General features: G+C 38.4%; 1 protein-coding gene across 1 annotated transcript in view; it reads right to left on the bottom strand.

Moving 5' to 3' along the window:
* Positions 1-24,536, bottom strand: part of LOC128738932 (E3 ubiquitin-protein ligase AMFR-like) — a 118,287-nt gene that overhangs the window by 80,791 nt on the left and 12,960 nt on the right. Inside the window, exon 2 of the mRNA XM_053834426.1 lies at positions 13,548-14,175. Within this exon, the coding sequence (XP_053690401.1) occupies positions 13,548-14,000 (453 nt within the window). The 5' untranslated portion in view covers positions 14,001-14,175. The remainder of the gene's footprint in view (positions 1-13,547; positions 14,176-24,536) is intronic.

The following is a 24,536-nucleotide window of genomic DNA, read 5'->3' as shown; positions in this document are numbered from 1 at the left end:
TTACGGCAATTTTTATTTCGAACCAAAACAGGTTCGCAGAACCGATCCCTACCGAGTAGATATGCCGGCACGGCCGGCGCGGCGGATAGAACGTCAACAGTTAGCTTCGTCGAGCAGAAAAAAAAACGGAAAAATATTATTTCAGCTTTTATTGATTTACGGTACATAAAAATTTCGTTTACTTCGAGGGCTATTGATCATGGCTTGCGTTACAGGCGCTATTGTTTAACAGCAACATGGTTTTGTTTGCTTCTCTTGCATGAATCCTGGGACGTGGGACGTGAATGCGGCGGCTAGACGCAATATTTCGCAGTCATCATCAATCAAGCCATGTCTGGTCGTAAATTTCAGATACCAATCATGATGGATTCCAACAAAGCTATCATGATTCATGAATCTGGTTAACCGATACAGAACAGAGAATGTTTTTTTGTTTTAGATTGAGAAAGAAACAAAAAACTATCAGTTAAAGCTACTTATAGCTGATGATTTTATTAGTAAGTGTGCTTCAACCGACAGGGTCATTTGCTAGTCTGAACTCAATACATAATATTACCGCGGGGGTCACCGTCCTTGATAGAATTGCATCAGCTGCTTTTAGCACATCATAAATATCGTATCATTTCAAGGTGCTTTCTTGGTGCAATTCTCTGCTGAAGCTAGACAGTAGTCGTCGTTTGAAAGATATGATCGATGATGATAGATGTCACAGAATAATCTATTACCGTTTTCAAACACACCCTCTCATAGATCAATCGGGTGTGGTCGACACGAAACGAGGATAACATCGGAGAAAGGATAGTCACATTTAATGTTAAAAATTTTTTTTTGTTCATTTTTCGGAGGAAAAATTTGCGACAAAATCATAGCGTAAACTAATAATCCCAAATTTAGAGTTAGGGTATTGAATTTGCGAAACAAACAACCTTTATCACACCGACTGGCGCCAGGCTGTTTGCACGTTCCTACTTTACGCCTGAGAGGAAGGAGCTAATTAAATGATTATCAGAGTGCAGCCAAATTGATCACAAAATCCCCGAAGTTTCGTCACGAAGTAGGCAAACTGTTATTCCAAGAACGGAAACTTTAAAGCCATGCTAAATGTTTTCTAAGACACCGTTACCGTCTAAACATGACAAACAAAAACGAAAAGAAAAAGGAAAGGCAGCTCGTTGCTCTAACATCATGATCATGACCGCAATCGCGATGCACGTTGACAGTGACGGTGACAGTGACATTGATAAACTCATTTGCATTAAACCGAAGAAAGGTCAAACTATTCCGGTTAGCAATGGTAATATCATAGTTCAGCGAAGTTTGAGCGAATCGAAATATTTTTTTTGTTTAAGTCACGGTGAAAAAGCATAAATAATTAAACGTAAATTAGCACCAAAAATTTGGTGACATCTTCTTTCTTCTTACTTCGGACTACTTACTTCTTACTTCTTACTTCTTACTTCGGACTACTTACTTCTTACTTCTTACTTCTTACTTCTTACTTCTTACTTCCTACTTCTTACTTCTTACTTCTTACTTCTTACTTCTTACTTCTTACTTATTACTTCTTACTTCTTACTTCTTACTTCTTACTTCTTACTTCTTACTTCTTACTTCTTACTTCTTACTTCTTACTTCTTACTTCTTACTTCTTACTTCTTACTTCTTACTTCTTACTTCTTACTTCTTACTTCTTACTTCTTACTTCTTACTTCTTACTTCTTACTTCTTACTTCTTACTTCTTACTTCTTACTTCTTACTTCTTACTTCTTACTTCTTACTTCTTACTTCTTACTTCTTACTTCTTACTTCTTACTTCTTACTTATTACTTATTATTTCTAATTTCTTACTTCTTACTTCTTTCTTCTTTCTTCTTTCTTCTTTCTTCTTTCTTCTTACTCGTTACTCACTTGTTTTTTACGCGTGTCTTGTTGCTTGTTTCTTGTTTCTTGTTTCTTGTTTCTTGTTTCTTGTTTCTTGTTTCTTGTTTCTTGTTTCTTGTTTCTTGTTTCTTGTTTCTTGTTTCTTGTTTCTTGTTTCTTGTTTCTTGTTTCTTGTTTCTTGTTTCTTGTTTCTTGTTTCTTGTTTCTTGTTTCTTGTTTCTTGTTTCTTGTTTCTTGTTTCTTGTTTCTTGTTTCTTGTTTCTTGTTTCTTGTTTCTTGTTTCTTGTTTCTTGTTTCTTGTTTCTTGTTTCTTGTTTCTTGTTTCTTGTTTCTTGTTTCTTGTTTCTTGTTTCTTGTTTCTTGTTTCTTGTTTCTTGTTTCTTGTTTCTTGTTTCTTGTTTCTTGTTTCTTGTTTCTTGTTTCTTGTTTCTTGTTTCTTGTTTCTTGTTTCTTGTTTCTTGTTTCTTGTTTCTTGTTTCTTGTTTCTTGTTTCTTGTTTCTTGTTTCTTGTTTCTTGTTTCTTGTTTCTTGTTTCTTGTTTCTTGTTTCTTGTTTCTTGTTTCTTGTTTCTTGTTTCTTGTTTCTTGTTTCTTGTTTCTTGTTTCTTGTTTCTTGTTTCTTGTTTCTTGTTCATGCCTCTGGATTTTTCTTCTTTCTTATTGTTTCTTTACCTGATTTCTAATTTCTGATTCCTGATTTCCGGTTTGCGCTTGCCAATTTCTAGTTTCCGATTCCGGCTTTCCGTTCTTCAATTTGCGATCTTTATTTTCTGAATTCCGTTTTACGATTTTCGATTTATTTTTCCAGGTTCCTGTTTACCAATTATTGCTTGATGATTTCTGGTTTTTGATCTCGATTTCCAATGCTAGATTGCCGATTTACTATTTCCGATTTCCGTTTTTCGTAGATTTAGGATTTTCGATTTGCGGTTTCCAATTTTCCGATTTTTGATCTCCAGTCTTCAATCTCCAATCGCCAATTTTCGGATTCCGATTTCTAGTTTATGAATTCTGATTATCAATTTTCGATTTCCAGTTTCGTTCTCCAATTTTCGGTTTCCGGTTTCCAATTTTCGATTTACGATTCACGATTCACGATTTCTATTTCTGATTTTTATTGTCCGCTGATTTCTGATTTCCAATTTTCGATGCTTGATTTCGATTTCCGATGATTTATATTTCCTGTTTCCGTTGTCCAAGTTAAATGGAAGAAAGATTTCTACTTTCTAATCGCTGTTTTCCGATTTCCGATGATTACCGATTTTCGATGTTTGATTTCTGATTTCCGATCTCCAATTCCCTATCTCCGATTTCCGCTAATTTCTGGTTTGATTCTAGTTTCCAAATTAAATAAAAGAAAACTTTTTCCACGAATAAATTCAATCCGATTTTCTCGGTTTCGCATTTTCTTACATTTAATTTTTGTATTCTCCTAAAATGTTTAGAAGATTCCGATTTCCGTTGATTTTTGGTGTTTGATTTCCAATTTCTGATTTTTGATCTCCAATTTTCAGTTTCCGATATCCGGTTTCCGATATTCGATTTCCAATTTCCAATTTTTGATTTCTGATATCTGATTTCTGCTTTCTGATTTCTGATTTCTGATTTCTGATTTCTGATTTCTGATTTCTGATTTCTGATTTCTGATTTCTGATTTCTGATTTCTGATTTCTGATTTCTGATTTCTGATTTCTGATTTCTGATTTCTGATTTCTGATTTCTGATTTCTGATTTCTGATTTCTGATTTCTGATTTCTGATTTCTGATTTCTGATTTCTGATTTCTGATTTCTGATTTCTGATTTCTGATTTCTGATTTCTGATTTCTGATTTCTGATTTCTGATTTCTGATTTCTGATTTCTGATTTCTGATTTCTGATTTCTGATTTCTGATTTCTGATTTCAGATTTCTGATTTCTGATTTCTGATTTCTGATTTCTGATTTCTGATTTCTGATTTCTGATTTCTGATTTCTGATTTCTGATTTCTGATTTCTGATTTCTGATTTCTGATTTCTGATTTCTGATTTCTGATTTCTGATTTCTGATTTCTGATTTCTGATTTCTGATTTCTGATTTCTGATTTCTGATTTCTGATTTCTGATTTCTGATTTCTGATTTTTGATTTCTGATTTTTGATTTCTGATTTCTGATTTCTGATTTCTGATTTCTGATTTCTGATTTCTGATTTCTGATTTCTGATTTCTGATTTCTGATTTCTGATTTCTGATTTCTGATTTCTGATTTCTGATTTCTGATTTCTGATTTCTGATTTCTGATTTCTGATTTTTGATTTCTGATTTTTGATTTCTGATTTCTGATTTCTGATTTCTGATTTCTGATTTCTGATTTCTGATTTCTGATTTCTGATTTCTGATTTCTGATTTCTGATTTCTGATTTCTGATTTCTGATTTCTGATTTCTGATTTCTGATTTCTGATTTCTGATTTCTGATTTCTGATTTCTGATTTCTGATTTCTGATTTCTGATTCCTGATTTCTGATTTCTGATCATCATAGAATGACCATCATAGAATGAAACTGGAGAAATTCGAACATTGACCTTTCCCACTGAGACCACGTACGTTTTGACAGTATCGAATGCGGTTGGTATCGAATTATTAAAGATGTCATAGGGAACTTAGTCTAAACTGGACTGGTGCACAGATTGCTAAGCTCATCGCATCTCATGACTGCCCATAGCTTGTGATCTGTATGTAATTTTCTCACATGCGATGCGAATGGGTTATAATCAAGCCAAACAAAAAATTAAAGAGAAAACAACAATAACTCTCAATATTGTGAGTGATTTTTTATGAATAGTTTTAGCAGAAAGGAGTCAGAAATAGCTGCCAAAAATATCCGTTTCGGTGTGGTTGTAAATATTGATTAACCTTTATGTGCTTTGCTTACAGAGAGTAATTTAAAAAAATATTCAAACCATCCACAACGTAAAACAATTTAAACAAATTTGCGAAAAGTAGTTAAATTTTAAATTCATTGGTGCCATTAGCATCAGTTCCACAAATAAACAGTTACCACCTCTATCCTTCCGCAAGAAACCTTTGCGTTTCTTCACACAAATCGATCCGCTAGCCGTTAGCCGGAGATTGTATGTTGTCTTCACTTACTCGTTACCGGCTCAGGTTTCATAGACTTCTGCACGCACGCAAGTCGCAAGCAAGCGTTTCCCTTAGCAAAAGCTGTTTCCAAGTCAACGAACCCATCCATCGTCGTACTGATGTTACTGTTGTTTATATGTTGTTTTGCTACATGCTGGCTATACTTAGAGCCGTTTGTGGAACAATCTAGTCGATTTCATTCCGTTCGCTCGCTTGGGCTATATCGGATAGAAATTGGAAGAAGGTTGAAGCATGTCCGTAATCTGGTTAGACATCGCTCGCTGTTGTAAGTCCATAAAGCACTGCGTTTTGTTTGGTACAACAAAGGCTAAATAAAAACTCTTCCTTTTCAGTGGTAGAGAAAACAACTGATTGACGTCACCGCTCAGAAGTGCTCAGCTAACTGTGATCGAAACGTTGACACAGCGTAACCATGGCGTTTGCCAAATTAGAACAGCAATCAACAATCAAACGACACTGCAGTGCCTTCTAGGTGATTTGTTTGTGCCCCGCTATGACTTGTGCTTGTGCTGACCTACTGAAACACGTTCACGTTCAAGGTTCGGCTTGGGGTTGCTGTTTCAGGTTAGAACCACAATGACACCCGCTATCCATTCAAAACCAGGGCGCATATTTGAAACGCGATTCTGTCGAAGCATGACCGAACCAATGTCGACCGATGGCAGCAGTAGTCAGCAGTAGTGTTTGCCGGCGGCCACTGCAAGCCAGCCAGCAGGGATTTTAGAAAGTATGAAAAGTGCAATGACAAAAAATGGCCGGATAAAGCCATAGTGATTTAACTACGTAGTGTGTATGTACCCGGTTGCGAAATATGGAAACAAACAGGAACTTTCTCCTGTTTGCCTCTCGAAGCCATAATTTGATCATGCAATCTTTGCCCGGCTGGCTGACTTGCTATATCTGTCTGTCTGTCAGCCGTTGCAGCCTTTTACTCATTTGGTCACTAAATGACTTGTGACGTGGGGAAATTGACGACGGGTATTATCGGTTGCTTTTCCCCTTCATGAAGGGGTCATGAAATACTTAAAATTTACCATTATGCGGTAAATCAACACCCGGGAGGTAAAAGTTAACAATTTTTGCCTCATCTCCGAGTTGCTCTTCCTCAATACTTATTTTTTGTTGAGCCAGACTGATGAAAAATGCCGTTCAGCACTGCTAGGAGCATTGAAAAAAACAGGGAGGTTTTCTCCGCTTCGCACGAGTGACGTGTTAGACCACATATCATTTGCCAAAGTTACGCAAGCATATCTACGTATGATTGAAGAGAACCAGTCTAACAATTTTTGCTCACTAGCGGGATACGAAACGACAAAGTGCACCAACCTACCTACCTACTCGGGGCACATGATCAAGTGAAAGGTGATCGGTAGGTAATTGGTTGAACAATTCAAAGCAATCCTTTAGGTCGGTTGCATAACATAATCGTATAACGGAGATGAATTATTTGCCAATTTGTGCCAGAGATCAATTGAATAATCTGTCAATTTTTTCAGCGCAATTGTTGTTTTTTTGCAGATTGAGTCACGGCAACAGAAGAAGTAGATTTGGTCAACAAAAAGGTACCTATTATTGAATGTTGCAAGAACTGTTGCGTCTTGTCTCGGTGCGTTATGTAAGTGCTCTTACGTTTGGCACAGAATCAATACATAAGTAGTGGCAATATCGTTGAGATATTGTGCACGTTAATTGATTCCGCGGCGATGCGACTTTCCTTCTACAGTCATCACATTAACTTGGCTAATTAGATCGTCTGAATCTGGATATAATACCGTCATCTTATGATCGCTGTATGAAGAAAACGGGTTGCCCGCTAATTCTTGAAGCAATCGTGTTAAGAATCTCGTCATTGGGCTTCTTTTCATCATATAACGCCCGAGTCGCATCCTTGAGGGATTTCACCATCCGTTTCCAAATGCCGCCCACGCGTGGTGTATATGGGAGATTGAGGTACTAAGAAGATACAAGAAACAAACCGCATTCGAAAAGACTGCCCTCAGTAATCGTGTATTGAAATCCGGTGCTTTTTTTTGCATCCAGCACTTTTTTTTGTATGCCAGAAGGGCAATGGTTAAACGCCAACTGAGACAGACGGAGAGAACTCCTCCTTGTGGACTTCCAATGATTACCGAAACCGTCTTACCGACGACGTATCTCCCAATGATGCTGCGATTTCTCTACTCGAAAGCGTTGCTTGAATCCGGCTTATTGTAGTGTGGACGATTCCGCTTTGAAAAAAAGCCTTATTAATTGTTGCAAAGGACGTGTTGTCGTAAGCGCCTTCAATATCAAGAAAAGTAAAAAGTCCCGACTCTTATTATTTAAGCGATTTCCCAATTAAAACCACTAGCAGTGCAATGCGGTTTCTGTAGATTTACCGTATGGGTTAGAGTGTTAGTTATAAACTCATTATGGATATCGTTTCCGTGATTTTCGCCATCAGCTTAAAAAAGCGAATCAGGTCCCGTTTTGTCTTTTTTACCAGCCTTAAGTATGAATGTAAAGATGCACTTTTCGCCAATTCTCCGGTATATGTCCCAAACTGAAACTGGCTCGAAAGAGATAAGTTGATAAGCTCGGACATTGACATCGTCCGGGTTTTGTAAGAAAATGAGTAGAATACCATCCGGATCTGGAGATTTCATAGGTTCAAAAGAGCGAGCGAGGCCAATTTGATCGAAGCCTCCGTAAACAATCGGCGTGCAAACAGAACGGAGTCGTTTGGCACATTATGTTACGACTTATTCCGCTGTTGCCCGCCTTTGTTTTGTCCTATGGTCACTGTCGTACCAAAGAAGTGCGTGTCGATATAAACTTCCAAAATTTCGCTGGTGTTAACAGTGAGACACCCATATTCTATTTATCTTTAGTCTATTTGCTATTCATTTTCTCTTTATTTTGGGTCAATTTACTGTCCATCTTCTGTCCATTTTCTACCTATTTTCTTTCTCTTTGCTGTCTATTTTCTGTCCACTTCTTGTCCAATTTCTAGCAAAGCCTTGTTAATTTTATTTTCATATTTTTTAACCAATTACTCGCAATGTTGTTAAGTTTTTCTCCAGATTCTGCCCATTTCCTGACCATTTACTATCCCTATCGTCCTAAGTGTCCATTTTCTGGCAATTTTCTATCAATGTTACATCTATTTTATTACCATTTCTGATGAATTTCTGACTATTTACAGTCCATTGTTTATCTATTTTCTGTCCACTTTTAATTCATTCTCGGTTTTTTTATATCCATTTAAACCTCTTTCCAATTCACTTTTTGTCTATTTTCAGAACATTTTCGGTTTATTTGTTTTTATTTCTGAACATTTCCTGCCTAAAAATTTTCTTTCCATTTTTTGCAATTCATCTGATTTTATTCTGTCCATGTTGTGCCCATTTTCTATCCATTTTGTGTCCATTTTTAGTCCATTTTCTATCTGTTTTCTGTATGGTTTTCTCTGTATGCACTGTGCATTTTCTGTCAATATTTTTGTCTACTTTCTGTTCCTATCGTAAGGTACATTTGCGTACAACTTAACTTCTATTTTATTAACATTTCTGACAGTTTTCTAACTAATTTCTGTCTATTCTCAATATATTCTCGGCCCATTTGCTATCCATATTCCATTTCTTTTCAATCCATTTTCAATCCATTAACCGTTCATTTCCAGATTCGAATTCTATTTTCCATTCAGGTTTGGTCAGTTTTCTGTATATTTCCTCTATATGTTCTGTTCATCTTGTGTCCAGTTTCTGTTCCTATCGTCCCCACCCTAGCAACAATGGGAGTTTTATTGTACTCTTATGGCGGCCTACATGACCAATTTTGGTCTTAAATACCATCATACGAGTGTAATAACCCAAATTGTTACTTGGGTAAGGTCCATTTTCAGACGATTTTTACCCTATTTCGGAACATTTTTTATTCAGTTTCTCCATATAGGCATTTGTTGTGGATCTCCTGCCTGTTTTCGGTTTAATTTCTGATTGCATCCTGTACATTTTCAGTCCATTTTCAGTTTATTTACTGTCCATTTTCCATCCATTTGACGTCTACTTTATTATCATTTCTTACAGCTTTCTGACTATGTGCTGTCTATTTTTAAAATAATCTCGGTCCATTTTATTTCCATATCCTAGCCCTTTTCAACTCATTTTCAGTCCATTAACCATTCATTTTCAGATCATTTTCGGTTTATTTCCTACCGAATTTCCGAACATTTTTTGTCCATTTTCTGCTTTTCTTCGGATAATATTCTGTCCATTGTCTATGCATTTACTGTCCATTTTATGTCTATTTTCTGCCATTTCCTGTATATTTTCTCACCATGTTCTGGCCAGCTTCTGTCAATTTTCTTTCCATTTGTTGTTCCTTTCATCTCTAATGTCCATTTTTCGTCAATTTTCTAAATATTTACGGACGGTTTTCTGAGTATTTTCTATCAGTTTTTTTTTGTCCATTTTCGATTCGTTTTGTATTCATAAATCACCTGTTCATATTCTGTCAATTTTTGGTTTATTTTTGGTCCATTTCCAATCCATATTCTATCAATTTTGTCCATTTGCAGAACATGTTTTGTTTAGTTTTTGTCCAATTTCCTGTCCATTTTATGTTCATTTTCGATGTCCTTTTTCTGTCCTTTTTCTGTCCATTTTTTGACCATTTTCAGATAATTTTTTATTCATTTTCTGTTCATTTCATACAAATTTTCAGTTCGTTTTCAATTCCTTTTTATATTCATATTCTAATCATTCATAATCCATTTTCTGTCCATTTACCATCCAGTTAGAGACCATTTTCTGTTCATTGTTTCTCCAATTCTTGTCCCTTTTCTGCTGTTACTTTTTGTTCAATTGAAGTTTATATCTTGTCCATTGTTGGTTATTTTCTGTTCTGTTTTTGTGCATTTTCTTTTCATTTTTGGTTTATTTTTTATCCATTTCCTATCCATATTCTATTAATTTTAAATCCATTTTATGATCATTTTATGTCCCTTTCCTGTTCATTTTCTTTCCATTCTTCTGATTATAGTCTTTTCATTTTTATCTCTTTTTCAAATTTCCGTTCAGTTTCTGTCCATTTTATGTCTTTTATATTGATATTCTATCTATTCCTAATCCATTTTCTGTTCATCCACCGTCCATTTGGGCTGGTACCGAATGACCGAAACACAAATGGCCGAATCACGAATAGCCGAAATCCAAATGGCCGAATTTCAACAACAACTGCGGGGCAGATCCCCCCCCCCCCTCCCGCAGAAACCACTACTATTTAGGTGCATGCATTTTCCAAGGTTTACTGACTAGTAGGGATTATCCCTTAGTTAACTCCGAACGAGCGGCAGCGAGTAAGGACAGCGTGTACCCAACGTTTGTGCAGGCTGAAGGCCGTCAATATTTTCGGCCAAATATGAAGTTCGATCATTCGTGTTTCGGCCATTTGTGATTCGGCCATTCGTGATTCGGCCATTAGGTACATTATGCCATTTGTTATTTCGGCCATTTGTGTTTCGGCCACTCATGATTCGGCCATTTGTGTTTCGGCCATTCGTAAGTAATCCGTCCATTTTCAGACCACGTTCTGTTTAATGTTTGTCCAATTCACGTCCCTTTTCTGTTGATTTTTTTACTGTTTTGTTCAATTCCAGTTTCTTTTTTCCATTTTTTGTCCATTTTCTGCGTATTTCCTATCCATTTTCTGTCCATTTTTGGTTCTTTTCCTGTTCGATTTCTAAACATTTTTTGTGCATTTTCTGTACATTTTTTGTTGATGTTTTGAAAGTTTACTGTACATTTTACGGCTTCTTTTTTATTCATTTTCTTTCCATTTTTCATGCACTGTGTATCTATTTTCTACCATTTTCCGTTTATTTATTCCCGATCTGCTGTCCATTTTGTGTCCATTTTCTAATCATTTTCGATTTCATTTTTTGTACAATTTCAATACATTTTTTTGTACATTTCTGTCCGTTTTATGTTAATATTTGCTTATTTTCTGTTCCATCTCTGTTTAGTTTTTGTCCGCTTTGCATTCATTTCTTATACAATTTCTGCTTACTTTCTTCATTTTCTGTTTGTTTTCTTTCCATTTTCATCCATTTTCCATCCATTTTCTATCCATTCTATACTGACGAAAGCGTACAACAACCAACCGCTGATGCTGTGTACATATTCTGCTACCTACACACTCGCTAGGACACAGCCTGATGGCGTATTCCTACGTAGCTCGCTCCCGATGGAAACCAATGCCACCAGCTCGTGGGTGCGAGTGGCAGACTAGGATATAAAGATACAGATTTTGATTTACTCCTTATTTTAATCTTCATCTTACGTCCTCGCTTACACATGCGAACAAGAGTCCTCGCCCAAGTGCGTGGTTGCAATGACATGCGACAGCGACGACCGTGACTCGTCACACTGCAGTGGAAATTACGCTCAAAAAATCAACCACGTACCAACCGAGAGAGCGTGAGTGCGAACCCCACCTTCCGTTACCTCTATATATTTTTTGTCTATATTGGAAATTTCTAGTTCATCCAATCAATCATTCATCACATCAGACACTTCCTCGCTTTCCATAACGGTTTATGTCATGACCGTGTACGGTCATATACAAGCAAATAAAAGTAAACTGAAAATATATTGAATTTAAAATTGGATGTGATTTTTTTTAGGAAAATAAAGGAAAATCTAGTGCGAAAAATGATAAACTGGATGAACTGGAAAATTTCCAATTGAAGACTAAAAATATATTGGGTCGTTCAATGGCAGGTGGGACTCCAACCCACGCATTTTTGATTGGTACTCAAAGGTTTTTTGCAATTAAACTACTGCCGCACCCTTATATGAGATGGTCTCACATCTAATTTCGTTCTCCCGATTTTTCATTGTTCCATATATATCGATGGTAATTATTTTTTGTATGATTGCTCTTTGCTTCTAATACCGAGAAGATACACGGTTATTAATTGAGGAATTATTTAGTTGCACGTGCAAGTTTTTAGAGAAGCTGTGGCACGTGCCCCAGCCTGGGCACACCAGTGAAGGAAAATAAAGCTTAAATATGCAATAATTTTGTGAAGATAACTCCTAGAAATTTGCAGTCTTCTAAACAAATGTGTGTTTTGATTGCTTCGACAATTGCCAGGAACAATATATTTTCGTAAAATGCAACCAACAAAAGTTAAGCATGAAAAACTAATTTCAAAGGAACTTCCAAAGAGAATGCTCTATAACTCTGCACACGCTGGAGGTACAAATTCCATTTTTGTTCAGCAAAGTTGCTTCATTTTACATTTGCTACAGCTTTGAAATTGAAAGCAACATCCATTTTTTGCATCTTTTGAAAAGGACCCTTTTAAAAAAGGTAAAGGATAATGCAATGAGATTGTGAGAATGTCTTACGTAACTTTTTTCAGTGCCAAACTAATTTTTATCGGCTATCAGTCTATTGAAAATCAGAACGGATCTCTCCAATGTCTCGACTACGGTGTATAACCTTTTTCAAGGATTGAACAGTGTCTAAATTATAAATTGTTCTTTTCTTCTGTTGTTGTTCGTCCACTGACTGTAGCTTGTACGTAATGTTTCATCAATTGCTGGGTAGAATTCACACTTTGCTATAGATTTCATACGCTGTAATTGTACGTTTTCAGTACTTAGTGATGTGTTCTTTGTCATTCCTGAGTTATGGCTTATGGCAGAAAAAATAATGAAATAATGAGTGTATCGATCGTTAGTATTTCGACCATAGATCAGGATCGAACAATGCAGACCAACAATCCAATGGGGCCACAGTCCAACATACAAACAAACCGAGCGACGATTCATTCTTGTATGCCGGTCCAGCAAAAAAGTAACGGTCTCATTCGGTTTGTTAATATGCTGAACTAATGGCTTAGTTCGTTTTCGAATAATACTGTTGTGAAATTTTTCCCACAAAAGGTTAAAAATTGGTTAGTAAGAAGAAAACCTTTAAAAAAATCCGGATCCAAGCTATACGATCAATTTGCCAAATCTCAAATCCAGTCTTAGTAACAAAAAATTTGAGATTCTTCAACTACATGTAGTTACTCTCAGTACTCATTGAACGTATGTCTTTATTTTACACTGCAAATGGTTTTCCCGCTCAATGATAGTTAAAATTGAATCCGCTGCCAAAAAGTGTGAGGCCGCTTTCCTGGTCGGCCGAAAACGGAACGGTCCGAACGACCTTGACTAGCAGCGGAATGGAACGGCACGGGATAAATAGCCGCTTTGGTGCTCACTTTACTTCACCGCGCCTGGACAGGCAAATTATCTCAGTTAGAATCGCGGGAATGAATTGCAAATTATTGCCCATGTACGACCGACGTCTCTACTCGTTAGCATTATTTTGCAAACAGGTTCTCTTATGCCCAGATAAACAGTGCACAGATACCGCGAACAATGGCGCAAACACTTGAGCTTCAAGTAAGACTGAATCGAATTTAAAGTGGAATTCAATTGTATTTCAAACAAGATAAAGACCAGGTATTAATTTGCAAAAAACACTTACCCAAATGCAAATCGGTTCACTGCCCATGAAGGAAGCCACATCCCTCAGATGGGCTCCGATCGTTCTCGAATCATTGGCCACCGACCGCTCCAGCAGGTCGGCTTCATGTTCGATCATTTGCTTCAGATCGACATCGGATGCGGCTAGTATCTTCTCTTCGAGATCATTGATCTCCTTAACGGTTAGCACCGCGTCCAGTTTGTTTGGAGCGGGCACAGCTGCGGCTCCTGCAGCAGCAGCTTCTCCGGCAGCGGCTGCCGCCCCGGACAGCAGGCTATTTACGGCTCCTGCTCCTCCGGAGGAGCTTGCAGTAACATTGCTCAGCTGCCGCCAAAATGGGTCACTCGTCACACTGACCGCGTAGTACAGACAGATCGAAACCAGCAGAATACTTGCGCTGGTGTAAACTCTAATACTGGGCAACGGTAACGAACCGTTCAAAACGACCGGCATTTTTGCGCTGCTATTTTACTGACGGATCTGACGCTGTGTATTTATTTTTCAATATAAACTTTCACCTGCCAAATAGGAACATGGGACGCACTGCACTAATCTACACTGCTTCTTTTACACATTTTCACACTGGCCGAGTAGAGAAAGAATATTCCGCACTGTCAACACTGAGTATCTGTAAATAAAGCCAGAACAAATACGGTTTGTTAGAATGGTTTGCTGGATAAACAACGACAATTGAAAGAGTCACCATTTGCGGTTGCCATGGTGCGAGGACGGTAGGGCAAAATGCAACCCAACCCTTAATGCGTTAATTTAAAAACTCAAACCGAATTAATTTTTCTCTTGTTTATCAGAATTTATATTAAATTCAAAATATTACTTTATGTTTATGGTACTTTCTTGGTAATATGAAATACTCCCACTGCACAGCCAAGAAAAAATCAGCGACAATCGCTGCTGCAAACTGCTAACCGTAAACACACCACAAGACGGCCACCGTCTGTATGCCAACAGGAAACGTAAACAACCTGCGGGTTGCTGAGTAAATTCCATCCACACCGGGAGCGGGAGCATCCATTATCAATTACTAAATACATTCACACACTCAGACAGACGGACGGACGAACAGACAGACAGACAAGTAACACACCGTATCGCGCCGCATCTGCCTGCCTCCCTGCCAACCAGAAAGCAAAATCAAATCAAAACAAACTCGAAAGCCCCGTGCGACAGTACGGGCCGGCCTGAGTGAGTGGACCGAGTGGACGAACGAACGGATGACACATTTCGCCACCCTGCCTGCTGCGCCCGGCCCGGCACGGGGGCTCGATCGTGTGATGCTGGGGACGGGCGTAAAAACAATTTGCGCCGCAGATTTTGACTGCCCAAATTTGCATGAGTGTTTGCCTTTCTCTAACTGCTTCTCTTTCTCGACGGTGACGGTGACGGTGACGCTGACGCGGGACTCGATCGGACCTGTCCGATTAGCATATATTTTTAGAAAACATACAGTTTTATGGTTGAAAAGAAAAAAAAATCGATTAGTCGTTTAGTGAAAAAAAATTGTTTCACAGAAAGTAAAAACGACGGCAGGAATGCGCTGATTTGCGCGTCCAACTTGTAGATAAGTTTTTAAGTTGAAGGCTGGACTAAGTACTATTTGAGTGATAGAATACAAACAAGAGTTAATACGATAATAATCTTTTCGTAAACGAAGACAATTCTAGAAAACAGTTTCAGCTTAAACGGTTGTTGGGTTGTAAAATAGGTCGCCTGCTCCAGGTGCAAATGACCCCAGGTTAGGGGCGGTTCAAGCAGCGTCTGTCTCGGAATGAGTGTCTGCATTAAGAAATACTGTATTTCGTCAGCTATGACAAAGGTTGCAGTTCCATCACAGGAATAGGCAGGTATCGCGACCCGGGTAAGGATACATATCAAAACCTTCATTGCAATTCCGGGGTAATCAAGTTTCGTGCAGAAGATCCTATTACACGCACTTTTGTCGTAGGGCTGCATCTTATAGAAAGGTAAGAATGTAAAATCTAAAAGTATGAAAATGGTCACTTGCAACTTATAACTCATTCATCTTTATATGGTTGAACTAGACTTTCACATCAATCGATCAAAACATTTTTCTACGAATTGATTTGCATAGAACAAAAGATTATCTAAATAATAACTGATTTGATCATAACTGAGAAGATGTAAATTGTCCATACATTTTCTCCGCAAATCTTCCATTTTCCAAAACCAGACGGTAAATACATATACAAAGTATGTATTTCGACACAGCGGATGGTTGCATCACAAAGAACTAGAAGCGAGCAGGGCAGAATGCGATCAGACAAGATTGCTCAGCTTCGAAATAACGACGAGCACAGTTTGTTATCGTCCGTGAAACGATATAGGGGTAATAGACAACGAACAGACAAGCATTGCAGCTCAGAAATAAGGGTACAGACCTGAAAGAAAACGTTCAAACAGAACGGAACAGGATTGGACAGCATCAGGAGACTGTAAGAGCTGAATTGTGTAATGGAACGGAACAAACACAATGAGTGCGAGGTTTCGATATCAGTACCCCGCAATTTCGACATTGGAAATTCGTTTCATTTTTAGCAGCCTAAACTAGCTCACCTGCTAAAAATACGGAAAAAGGCTAATAATTGTTAGCACTCGTGTTTTAAATGACACGAAAACCTATGATTTTATGATAGGCATCAACAAAAGATGATAGTTTCGTTTGCCTAGGAACATAATAATACAAGGGTAAGTCGCTTAGAACACTCTTTGTACCTTATTCGTACAAATTTTGCTCACTGCGTGGCTTATTGTGCCGGCAGCGGCAAGGTGCTGATCACGTTAAACTTGTGCTCATTTGTTCAGTTTGACAATGTCAAAAATTGGCAGAACTGCCGGATTCCAAAATTTTAGAGTTTGGATGTATAACCTGGGTACCACAGTGTGCAACAAATTGTGCAATGAATGTACCGCAATTGTGCTCAATGAGCTGAATTGTATAAGACATCGTTCCCTAGACGGTGCCTAGCATAATGTTCTCAGCGACTTTCCCCTTGTAATAATAGTTTTCTTTAATAGACGAGATTTTATCACAAAAATATCCTTACATAGTCCTACGTCAAAAACCGCGCAACCCTACTGATTTTCTACTCACGTGTTGCAAGTCAGTGCAAGCGCGGATTCCAACGTTACGAGCCACCATGCACTACCATTTTTACAATGTGTTTTGTTTGTGGATTTCAAAGCGGTGAAAGATTCAGTTAAGAGAAATAAACTCTAGATCTTCGGGACACTTTCGGGATGATAGGATGAACTGCAGTAAGAAGACGTGCTCTTAAACTTTTTTGTTTATTAAAATTAAGTCCATAAAAAAAATTAGATCAACGAAATAATAGCTGTGTTTCTAGTCGATTTGGTACCCTTTCAAAGAAGCACACAGCACACAGAGCGATTACACAGCGAATAAAAACTTCAACGCCGTTTTTCTCGAAACCAGGTTTTCAAAGTCGGTACCATAAATAGCTCAAGAACAGCTCAAGCAATTCACTTGCTTCTTTTTTTTTTGTTTAAAAGCTTGTAAAATTATCTTGTCTTTGACCCATCCTTTTTTGATATTGCAATTTATGTATTTTTTTGGAACGTTTAAAGCCAATTTTTCGACTAAAAAACTGACTGCTATGTTTGAATATCCTCCATTTTGTTATGCATTCAAATTTTAGGAAAGGGATGGGTCAAAGACAACATCGTCATGTCGTTTTAAAATTTTTCATTTCGGATAAGCCCCCGACCGCGCATTCAAGGTACCGCAAATCATGTTTTTTTTTTCGAATGATCATGTTCAAGCAGCCGTAGGGAAGGGGGAGGAAGTTCCCACAGGTAAATAAAATTGTAAATCTAATCTAATCTTGGGATCCTGGGTGGGGCCTAGGGCCGAAAGTCTGTCCAGTCTCCATCGTGTTTAGGAGGGGTAATTACCAAACGAAGCGTTGCAATTCAAGTGAACGTCATGGGATGAATACAGAACAAAATTGTAAATCTATTTATATCTTCTATTTATATAAGAGGTTTATGTCTGTACCGAAAACCAGGTCTCTGACAGGACGTCATAAGAGGCTTATCGGTGACTAAAAGCAGGTCCCTGACAGGACGTCATGCTTTCGTAGCAATGCACAATGGGCAAAAATGAGCTCGTAATCCCAAGTACTAGAAACCGCTGGTTTGAAATGCTACAAGATACCTATTCTTATGTAAAAAGAATGCGGGAAATCGATTGGTGATGATTTCATCCTGCGCAGACTACGAAAAGTGGTCCATTTTACCCTATTTTCCCCAAAAATCATGAAAAAAGCTAATTAAACAGTATAAAAACTTATTTGCCGCTCGTAAAACGAACGCAAATAGCTTCCAAATTTTGTCAAAACATCAAGAGAGTCAAATTCCATCCATTCCATACTGTGCGAAAGGCATGTATAGTCCATTTTACTCAATTCACCTCTAAATACACAGTAAATCCTAATTAGGGCGATTAAAACTAATTCAAAGACAGCGGGATAAACTCGGATAGTACCAGTTTATTCGAAAGACATCAGGAGAGTTGTTTGTCATCGATTTAGTACCGTGATGAATTCACAACCAGTCCGTTTTGCCTGATTCGCTCCTAGATCTACAAAAACACGTTCATTTGCTATTGCCCAAAAAATTCGTAATTTTTCAATGATGGTGTCTTTGGAGAAATTTATAAATATAATACAGCGCATCTTTTTGGACTATTAAGGTGACCTTGTATTCATCTATCAGGGTGATACAAACTTTTGTTTTTTTTTAATCCGCCCAAAAAAAATTTTTTCTTCAGAAAAATTGTAGAACGCACTAAAATGAGCAACTTTTCTGAATATTGTAATTATCTAACTTTTGCTAGTTGCGAGATATAATGATTTATTTGAAAAGTACACTTAAAAATCAATTCTCTACAATAACTCCGCATCCAATTAATTTATTGCTTTCAACTGTTCTCCGAAGTTATTTAGTATGATAAAATACACATTTTTTTAAAAGATTGTTTTTGCCTTGGAGTTAGTTTTAATTGCTTTAATTAAGTTATCTATGTATAAGGAGGTGAAATGGCAAAATGAATTATTCTTGCATTTCGCACAGTATGGAATGGATGGAATTTGATTCTTCTGATGTTTTGACAAAATTTGGAAGCTATTTGAGTACGTTTCACGGGCGGCATATAAGTTTTTATACTGTTCAATAAGCTTTTATCATTATTTTTGGGGAAAATAGGGTAAAATGGACCACTTCCCGACGTCTGCGCAGGATGAAACCATCACCAATCGATTTCCCGCATTTTTTTACATAAGACCTTGTAAGATTCCAAACCAGCGGCTTCTAATATTTGGGATTACGAGCTCGTTTTTGCCCATTGTGCGTCGGTTGGGAACCCTTGATCGTCAACTGCCGTTGAAGGTCATTCAGAAAGTCAATGTTGGGATTATGATTTCGCGAAAAAACTGAATATTGAACGAATTCATTTCCGGGCAGTCTACACTATCGAGCAAGCAGAAAACCCAATCGAAGCCTCAAACAACTAATAGTGGCCAGATTTCGGGTTCGCAAGTTATATGACTAGGTGCTGACGAAACGCAATGGATGTGACTTGCTTAAGATGACCAGTTATCCCAGATTTGAATGACTTGGCTCGGATAACCCTATAACATACTTTTGATTAAATAATATCAACCGTCGACTTTCTTTTATGCCAACCAGATACATGGGTGGTAAGTTACCAGTAGTAGTAACCCACAGACTGTTTCTTGTAATAAATGAAGTATGGACTACAAGCTAAATGACACTCGGGTCTTCGTGCCTTGTTCAAAATTCAAGTCGTCTAGCAGAGTATTAGCGAGCAAATCCTGTCAAATTGTAAAGATCTCGTTTTTGCGCATATTTTTGTAGAAGAGAAATTTATCTATTCAAATTTCAAATTCCATTTTTTAGCTCTATTTTCGCATTTTTCTGACAAAACAAAAAGACTTCTTGATTATATCATTTAGGTTATTTGTATTTCTGGCTTTGTAGGCCACAGCCCTAAAGTACCAGGTTGTGTAAAATTAAAAAAAAACTTACTTAATTTCTAACATCAATAATCTATTTATATAATCTCTTCTCCCTATATATATGAGAGGCTTATGTCTGTACTGAAAACCAGGTCTCTGACAGGAGGTCATAAGAGGCTTGTCGGTAACTAAAAACAGGTCCCTGACAAGACGTCGTAGCAATGGGTTGTATTCTCAGTCACTTTACCGGTCGACTGCTGGACTGCTCGATTTGATTGCTTGACTGGACTGCATAACTGTACTGCTCGACTGAACTGTTCGATTCGACTGCTCGACTCAACTGCTTGATTGGACAGATCGACTTGACTGCTTGACTGAACAGCTCGATTTAACTGCTCGAGTGGACTACTCGATTCGACTGCTTGACTTACTACTCGACCCGATTGCTCGACTTAACTGCACGATTGAACTGCTCGACTGGACTGTTCGATTCGACTGCTCGACTGGACAGCATGATTAATCTGCTCCACTAGACTGCTCGACTCAACTGCTCGATTCAACTGCTTGATTCCACTGCTCGACTGGACTACTCGACTGGACAACTGCTCGACTCGACTGCTCGAATGAACTGCTTGACTCAACTACTCGATTGGACTATTCGAATCGGCTGCTTGACTCAACTGCTCAACCCGATTGCTCGATTCAACTGCTCTACTAGACTACTCGATTTGATTGCTCGACTCAACTGACAGCTTAAATCAACAGCTCGACTAGACTGCTCGACTAAGCCACTGCATCCGACTGCTCGACTCAACTGCTTAACTTAACTGTTTTATTCGACAGCTCGACTTAACTGCTAGATTTAACTGCTCGACTGGACTGCTTGACTGGACAGCATGATTAATCTGCTCGACTAGACTGCTCGACTCAACTGTTCGATACGACGCTCGACTCAACTGCTCGATTCAACTGCTTGATTCCACTGCTCGACTGGACTACTCGACTCAACTGCTCGACTCAACTGTTCGACTGAACCGATTGACCCGACTGCTTGACTAGACTACTCGATTCGACTGCGGGACTAGATTACTCGATTCAACTGCTAGACTAGTCCAGTCGATTTAACTGCTCGACTTGACTGTTCGATTTAACTGCTCGGCTTGACTGCTCGACTCGACCACTCGATTCAACTACTCGACTCGACTGCTCGACTCAACTGCTCGACCGGACTGCTTGACTGAACAGTAGAGATGGTCGGGTATGAAAATTTGAATACCCGAACCCGACCCGTACCCGATTAGGAAAAAAAATAAAAACCCGTGCCCGACCCGAACCCGCAAGTTTATTTTTTTTGATACCCGAACCCGACCGCAACCCGTCGGGCACGGGTACGGGTCCGGATACCCGACAATCTTTAGTGTTAAACGAGGTCAATAGACCCGACCCGACCCGTACCCGGTTTCAAAACCAAACCCGTACCCGACCCGAACCCGCAAATTATTTTTTTTTCAATACCCGAACCCGACCCGTACCCGGCGGGTACGGGTACGGGTGCGGGTTTCGGGTAAATTTTCCGCTACCCGACCATCTCTACTGAACAGCAGGAATTTTCTAAGCAACATTTTACTTTAATCAGACTACATAAATGTTGCAAACAGCCAGAAGTTTTTTTCAGTTAAATAAAATCCAATACTACCATAAAAACTATTCGTTTAAGCTTCCGGCAATGACTCTTTTATGTACAACATCTTCAACAACAACAACATCATGAGGGGTCAGTCCCGGCGTAGTGTTTAGCATTCACGCCTCCCACGCCGAGAACCCGGGTTCAAATCCCAACCCCGCAGAAGTCACGAATTACCCTGGTCATTCCCGAAAGTGACTATAATCGAAACAAAATAAACATCATGAGCAATATAAGAACTCAAAGAACTAATACAAAGACTAAACATCTTCGCAAACACTGGCCAATGGAATGTATCCGCAGTTTTCTGAATTCTGAACAGACGTTTATATTTTCTGGATCGAAAGATTCGGGCTCAACTAGTATATTTATAAAACTATATACAGTAATGTTCCGATTTCGTCAGCCCCATGTTGAATTTTGGGCTAACAAAATGGGGAAACTGAAAAAATCGGGATTTTTTTTTCAAAATTCAAGACTTGAGGCCTTGCAATATCGAATACTTCTACTAAAAATTTAATTTTAACCCTCAATTGGTCAACCGAAAGCTCAATTAACCGGGCACAGCACACTGGTTCAGAACCTCTTTTGGTGCGCATTAGCTTTGAGCGGGAAAACTTGGTTTTAGGTTTATGGAATCTTTGGTAGAGTTTCTTAAAATTAAAAGTTCTATTGTCTAGCGGAATTCAAATTTTGAATAATCCTCCTAAAAGTGCAACAAAAAATTTATTTTTCTTCAGTTTCAATATAACACATTGATGTGTTCTGCAAAGTTTTACAACATATTATTACAAGAAATGTTGCTGAAGACAATAACCTTCTATCTCTTCAGCAAAGACAGAAAAATCCTTGTTTCACATTAATGAAAAATCGGTTAACTCAGTTTTTCTATTTCAGCTATTTTTGTAGTTGTTGTATGACTTTTTCTTGTTTCACAAAGTTGTACAAATAGTAAAAATACACAACATTGCTGAATTTAGTATACCTCTATCTTTGCTTGTTTAGGAACTATAAAACTTTTACTATAAAAATACCCTTAATTGACCCCGAATTACTCGCGAGAAGGCATCATTTTATTCAAAAACTCTCCCCAGAGAATCAAAATAGTTTCAAGCAGGCTGAAAAGTTTTATAAATCATGTTTAAAAGCACATAAAATAAAACAAAATTTATAGGCTGATAAAATCGAGATGAATAGCTGAAAAAATCGAGGATAGACAAAATCGGGAGCTGTCAAAATCGGAACATTACTGTATTATGATATAAGAGCTATATATGAGCAATATAAGAACTCAAAGAACTAATACAAAGATTAAACATCTTCACAAACACTGGCCAATGGAATGTATCCGAAGTTTTCTGAATTCTGAACAGACATTTATATTTTTCGGATCGTAAGATTCGGGCTCAACTAGTTTGTTGATAAGAACCGAGTCCAATCTTCAAATTGTCCACCAGGCGTTGCTGTGCAATATAGGTGCAACTGGCAGAAGATCTGATAGTTCATTTATAAAAAGAGAAAAGAGCAGTGGTCCAAGGTTGTTCCCCTGTGATACGCTAGCGATGTTGCTGAGCAAGTCGGAAAACTCGGACCCAATCTTCACTCAGCATACGGTGTGTTAGGTACGATTGTAGCCACTTGCAGAACGGTGTGGAAACTCTCAAATGCACAAGTCTTGCCAGGAGGATACTGTAATCGATCCGATCAAACGCTGCTTTCAGGTCTGTACACTGGTATCCTGCGTCAATTTGCATTCCTTCATTCATGTTGCGCAGGCAGAACGAACAAAATCAACGATATTCGTAGAGATTGAACGTTGGTCTGAAGAAATGTAGTGTTGACAGCTAGAGAACAAAGCATGGTTCACGATTATCCCGAGCACCCTTGTCACCCTTCTTGTGTACAAGGAAAATAACTGAGTCTTCCCATAGGGTAGAGAACTTACACTACTGGATTGAAGCATTAAACAACAATAAAAGAAATTTGGCGAGAACAGTAGAACACTTTTTCAGAATGCAAGTAACATCAAGAGCGGAGCGATGCATCTATACAACTACTGCAAGTACATCTTTATTCAACTCGTTCTTAGGCCATTCGTCGGTAATTTCCCAGGCGTCTCAGAAGTCGCAATTCGCTTATTCCAGGTCTTGGACGGTAGGCTGCACTGTTCCTGGTGTTCCAGGTATACGTTGGAAATCTCTCCAAGCAGTGCCTGTAGCTCGTGATTTAAACGTGATCCCTGATATGACGGCCTCCGTGGGCAGAGTGTCACAGCTTGAAGTCCATAAAGATGGACTCGATCGACTGTATCGTATGCTGCTTTGAAGTTAAGAAAGAAGTATTGTGTGAGCACGCTGTACTCCCAACATTTCTGCCAGTTCTGGTTGGCCAATAGTTGCACGAGCTCCTATGAAGCCCGGTTGATAATTCCCTATGAATCTTTGTGCTGTCGGTGACAGCCGATCTAGGAGAAGGTGGCGTTATGTTTTAATAGATGCAGCGTTCGAGCCCCTTTTGTAGAGGAGGCAAACAATTTCATCCATCCTCCTCTCAAATCTTGAAAATAACTCAGTGTAAAGCCTTCGCTAGTATTTCTCGACCATGTGTATAAAGGCAGTGGCTAAGTAACGTTTTTGACGTCTGTTAGAATATGGCTAAATGTTAAATTATGTCAGTCCACTGCGAATAAACTGGCGCAGTGGTGTAATGCGAAACACACGCGACCGGCCGAGAGTTATGGGTTCAATTCCAACCTGCTTACCCACTGACCAGTCATTAGGCATGGGAGTCTTGTAAAATTTCAAATATCAACTAATGACGCTTGACGATCATGATCAAGATCACGAAGATGATGATGACGATGGCCATCTTATTTTCATGAAACCGACGTTTCGACCTTATATTTCAGGTCTTTTTCGAGAAATAAAACTACCTAATTGGTCTACAGATGGTTTATGCGTCTGTTTTCATTGGTTTCCATTACAGAAACTAAAAAACTTTCAAATACAGTTGATTAATCTCTGAAACAGTGCTAATTTATTAGCGGTAAAAGTTTCACACAGCCTTAAGCCACCTGGTAGTTAGATTTATATTTTTCTCACTATCTCAAGAGGATTGTATTAAGCTGAACTTTTTCTATAGACGACACGAACATTTATTATGGGCTTTCTTTTGATTCTCCGATGTACTTTTCGGTTTACAACGGGAGAATTAAAGCGTTGTACAAAATAACGGCATTTAATCATAAAACCAATTGAAAAAAAAACAAGG

The sequence above is a fragment of the Sabethes cyaneus genome, chromosome 2 (genome assembly GCF_943734655.1).
Source record: "Sabethes cyaneus chromosome 2, idSabCyanKW18_F2, whole genome shotgun sequence".
Classification (NCBI taxonomy): Eukaryota; Metazoa; Arthropoda; class Insecta; order Diptera; family Culicidae; genus Sabethes; species Sabethes cyaneus.
Note: the sequence above shows the minus strand (reverse complement) of the source record. Positions and strands in the feature narration are given on the sequence as shown.